Raw genomic sequence first — 4863 nt, 5'->3', positions numbered from 1 at the left:
GAACATACTTATTCTCATTATAGCAATTTCACCCAGAAGGTAAAAGGGGTACTCCTACAACATGTCCTTGTACAATCCTTATGGGTTAGCTGAAGCAACTTTTAATTTATTATGAGTTCAAACGATGGATTCAATAAGTTCTTACCAATAACCACGTCCACAATAAAAACATTAAACTAAAAGCTCATACAAAATGAGCACCTAAGAAAAAAAAAGGTCATATTCACATAATAAAGAACCATAAGACTTAATTACCTATACTACAAAGATGATCAATACCCTTGAAAATCTCAAAACACTTTTTGTTTGGTGGGTCTATGGACATGAACAAAATGTCTTGGATTGCATACGACAAGGTGCTTGCCAAAGTCGAGGATGGGGCCCTAAGCATCGGAAGTTTGAAAGCACAAATTCTTGCACTACTTGGGAAGTGGTGGTGGCTTCTAAATTAAACAAAAAACAGTTGTGGAACGATGTTGTAACTATATACTACGGAGACGGTACCATTGTGAAAGGCCAAAAGAAAGGGCTCGTGTTTCGGTACCATTGTGAATTTACATTCCATTTTATCAAAACGCAGTTTAGATTTTCAAATCTCTTCACCAATTTCCCAAAATGATGGCTGCTGATCTTGGAAGCTTGAGCCGTATGGAATTGGAATTTATACCGTAGTGTCAATGAGGAGATAAGATACATTGATGATAACCTCCCCAAAATCAAAACCATATACAAGTCAAAGGAGATATAACTTACAAGCATTTAGAAACAATTTAATGCTTAGATACACAGCAGTAGTGCATAACTACCTCTACCAAATCAATCAAACCCTGAGCTTCTTTCCAGGATGAGGTGATTCATCACCACCACTGTCATCATCATTTGCATCTCCTCCTTTGTTCATTTTCTTTTTGGCAAGTATCTTATTAATCTTATGAAGCTCATTAGTAATCTTTTGGTCTTTATTCTGCTTTCTTGTCTTGCGTCCATCTTGCATCTTCACACCAAACTGAAATGCAGCTTTTGGCATGGCTTCCTTCTGCTCATTATATGTTGCCCATTCCTCTTCTGTCTCAAAGTCCCACCTATGAAGCCGACCCTTTGCCTGTTTCATACATATTACATAATTAACATATTTCATCTCCCATTAACATATACAATTGTTAATGAAAAATAAAAAAGAATAAAAAAAACTTACTCGACCACCCATATCCATTTTGGATAAATCAGCTTCATCATCACTATCAACAACCTCACGATTATATTCTTGATAACCCGGATAACATTCCGAATAGCTCTCGGATATAAAATTCGGATCTTTCTCACGAGCATCTTTTTCCCTTAATTGTTGAAGCCTTGTATCATCTCGCTTAAACACTGATCCTAAACCTCTATCTTTCTCTTCTTGTGTCATTAAATGTGGGTCCCCTTCTATGGTCAAACCTCCTTGCATATCATACGTTTGACCATCTTGCTGGACATATTGTTCAGGGTACCCCATCTGCTCCACATATTGATACTCCTGCTGCCACTCTCCCTGATAGCCTTGCACTTGCATAGTATCATACCCATTCTGGAAATTTTGTAAATTGTTAAGCAAGATGAGGGTAAAATAGTAAATAAAAGTATGTTGCTATTTTGGCTCACTGTTTGTTGCCAGTCTTGAGATGGGTCTGAGGGTGGAACAGGGCCATAAGCTGGCTCATCGAAATAGGAAGGTCTCTCTTTTCTTTTAGGAGATTCTTCCATGTCTTCTGACAATGGGCTTTGGCTCATATCTTTACTAGGGACAGAATAGTCAATTCCTTCTCCTACAAAGATATCATCCTCCTCAACACGAGCAACAGTGGGTTCCACCTCCACTTTCTCTATTTTAATGGAATGATTGCTTCTGGGAGGTGGTGGTGGTGGACCTGGTGGTGGTGGTGGTGGCAGAAATTCTCTTTCAGGTTTTAAAAATTTCTCAGCATCATAATTACCAGAAACAGCCGAGAACTTTCCTGTGATATCAAGATTAACTTTAATATATAATTATATATACATATGTAATTTGTAACATATGAATGTGACTAATTTTATAATTTAGGGTGAAATGTTAATGTATACCTTTCACATCCTTGTCTTTCTTCTTCTTTTTAAGAATCTTCCCAGATGATCCAAGACGAAGGTAAGACATGATTTTACCAATTCGATCAAGAACAGAGCCATCAACACTGAAAGTAACCATTTCCTGCAGATAAAATATAATCATTTTGAGAAAAAAAAAATGATGACTTTAACATGAAATATACACTAAAAGAAAATATGTAAAGAACCTCTGGCTCTGGGCAATCGGCTTTGCTTCTGTGAACAGTGGTTGGGATATCATGAGAAAACCCACTCTCCTGTCAAACATTCATGTTATAATTTATAAAAAGATAAAACATAAAAATAAAGAAAAAGAAAAAGAATTAAAGAAGTTACCATGTCAAAAATGAAAGCCATTCGCCCAGGAAGGAACATCTCATTTGGCTTAAGAGTAGTTTGAGGCTTCACTATCCATTTATACACTGCCTTTGCGTGTCCAGTGCGAAATGACACTGGAAGGTCTTCTTTGGGTTGTCTGTTTATTAATAATACAGGGGTAAGTATGTCAAATCATGTTAGAAGTATTCAATTCAAGAGTTCAAGGTCCAAACATGCTTACCTAGGCTTTCCATCACTTGCATCTTCAGTTTCTGGTTTCTTGTCTATTTCACTTCTCACTTTGTTAAGCAACGCATAGTCCAACCCCTTAACCAAATGTGTGTGTTCAACATCACCTGTGGCATTTATCTCAAGCACATAAGTATAAATTGATAAAAGGGCAAAAAGAACAGCTAAAAACAATAACAAAAGTGTAATACATCAGAAAATATACCTCCAAGATACTTGCTCTTCTCAATTGATATCCTTTGGGCTTCTGCTGATCTGCATGAGTAACCACACAAGAAACAAGTTAGTATTAGGGTAATTGTTAGTTCTTAGTTGTTATACATGTTGCTGCAGATACTACAGAATAACAGAGAACATAGAGAGAGAATTGAGCTGGACTTACAGAAGATCAACATTTCCAGGAGGAGCAACTGCATGAAAAGAACCCAATTCAGAAGCTTCATAATCAGGATTCACATCTTCTCTTCGCTCCTTAGCTCTATCTCGATATTTTGGTAGTTCTGGTTGTTCAACCTTTTCCTCTCTGCACATGTCAATCACTAAGACCAATTAGCATGACATTCGAATGGATTCACCAGTAATATTTATAGAGGCAAACATAAAATGGAACAAGATGCTCAGAAAGAGAACCAACAGAAATCTAATCGATCACAAACTTCTAATTCCAAACAAAAGATATACTTCGGAAATAGCAAATCATTAACTACATAGACTCGAAGCGGTACATGAATTGACCTAATTATTCCACTTCAATCACAAAACACGGATGACTATCAGCTATTGCATAAGGTATAGTGGTATGGAGATGTTAGTGAAGATGAAAAAGGAGGAATACGACATAAATGTGTGCGAACAAGAATGATACATACTTGCGACGAACTACTTTTTCTTTGTGGTTGTTCCGCACCTTGGAGGAACCCATTGGAGAACAAGAAACTCTAGAACAAAATAGATCGTTGTGGCAATTGTATGCCTTTAAATCACGGCCTCTTCTTGTACTGATTATAACGTGGGTAGGGATTTGGGCGTGTACTCTGGCGTTCTCCTTGTACGGAGAGGAAGGTGAAAATAACGATTCAATATTTTGTTTGGCAAATTACATGAATGGACCCTTCGGTTTGGGTACTCTTCACTCTTGGTTCTTAAGTTTTTTTTTTTATAACTAGGATCATCTTTATGGTTTGATTTTCTTGCGAGTTTTGTCCCATCATACCTAAAATGACTAATTTATTCTTATTGAATTTTTTTAACTATGTTGTTATTATTTTGTTAGAGAAAATTATTAATGAACCCCACTACCCACCTTATGTATTCGTCCACATCTACTTTCTCTCATGAAAACCCTAATCAAACTCCTAATTATCTCGTTACTTTTTTCTCTCGTTGACCACTATTGCTTTTTCTCGATTTACATTGGTTGGAAACCATTGCCACATTTCCTTCCTTTTTTTCACTGTCATTCTTGTTGCTAAATCATCTACGTCGTTGCCCTCATCGACGACACCCCCTTTTGATGTCCCTGTTTTTCGTATCCAAGATTCAAATAATCAAGTTTATCAAGGTTTTGAATATATTTCCTTTACTAGATTTAGATTTTTTTTTTTATTTTGAGGTGTATTTATGTATGATTTCACATATGATATTAAGTTTTCTACTTGTTTTGATATTGGGGTTTGATTTTGGTTTTGATCTTCAGGTTTGTCAATGTATGATTTAAGGAATGAAGTTTAATTTCAAATATTTTTATTCTAGGTTTTAGATTTTGAGGTTTGAGTTCATATATGATATTAAGATTTGTATTGATTGTTTCCAAAAGTGAACAAGGTTGTCAGTGACGGTTGTAAGAGATGAACATTGAGTGTTGATAGTAACTGTGTTGGTTGTTAGATCTTTAAACGAGGAATGGTGGGTGAGGCATGAGATCGGTGGGACCCAGCTCTTTAAATAATGATAAAAAAAATTATCTGAAAATAAAAAAATAAGATATATATATATATATATATATATATATATATATATATATATGGGGATAGGGAATATACATTACAACCCCACCTAAGCTTAGGTACTAAACCTCTAAAATATGTTGTTTTAAGTAGCTAAATATACCCGGTTTGGTTTCACTTGGTAAATATATCATCCTCCATAACATTTCTTTCTTTCATTATCGTT

The 4863-nt window shown here is 35.6% G+C and overlaps 1 protein-coding gene across 1 annotated transcript; it reads right to left on the bottom strand.

Moving 5' to 3' along the window:
- Positions 1-606: 606 nt before the first annotated feature.
- SMU2 (RED family protein) lies at positions 607-3748 on the bottom strand. Its single transcript, XM_079053508.1, has 10 exons — positions 3561-3748; positions 3074-3214; positions 2897-2946; positions 2684-2798; positions 2461-2599; positions 2313-2381; positions 2104-2227; positions 1645-1997; positions 1196-1570; positions 607-1102 (listed from the first exon to the last, which is right to left on the bottom strand). The coding sequence occupies exons 1-10, from the start codon at positions 3611-3613 to the stop codon at positions 821-823; spliced, it is 1701 nt and encodes a 566-aa protein (XP_078909634.1). The 5' UTR covers positions 3614-3748; the 3' UTR covers positions 607-820.
- Between the last annotated feature and the right edge of the window lie 1115 nt (positions 3749-4863).

This window comes from Lactuca virosa, chromosome 5, assembly GCF_052849685.1.
Source record: "Lactuca virosa cultivar CGN04683 chromosome 5, Lactuca_virosa_CGN04683_v6, whole genome shotgun sequence".
NCBI lineage: Eukaryota > Viridiplantae > Streptophyta > Magnoliopsida > Asterales > Asteraceae > Lactuca > Lactuca virosa.
The sequence above is the reverse complement of the archived record's forward strand: the minus strand, read 5'-3'. Positions and strand labels throughout refer to the sequence as shown.

What these genes read in the sequence shown, in the direction of transcription:
- SMU2 (XM_079053508.1), bottom strand. Translation starts at nt 3,613, where the DNA reads ATGGGTTCCTCCAAGGTGCGGAACAACCACAAAGAAAAAGTAGTTCGT. An exon ending in TGGCTTTCATTTTTGACATG is followed by an intron (nt 2,382 to 2,460) that starts GTAACTTCTTTA and finishes AATGTTTGACAG; the next exon opens with GAGAGTGGGTTTTCTCATGA. An exon ending in AAATGGATATGGGTGGTCGA is followed by an intron (nt 1,103 to 1,195) that starts GTAAGTTTTTTT and finishes TGTATGAAACAG; the next exon opens with GCAAAGGGTCGGCTTCATAG.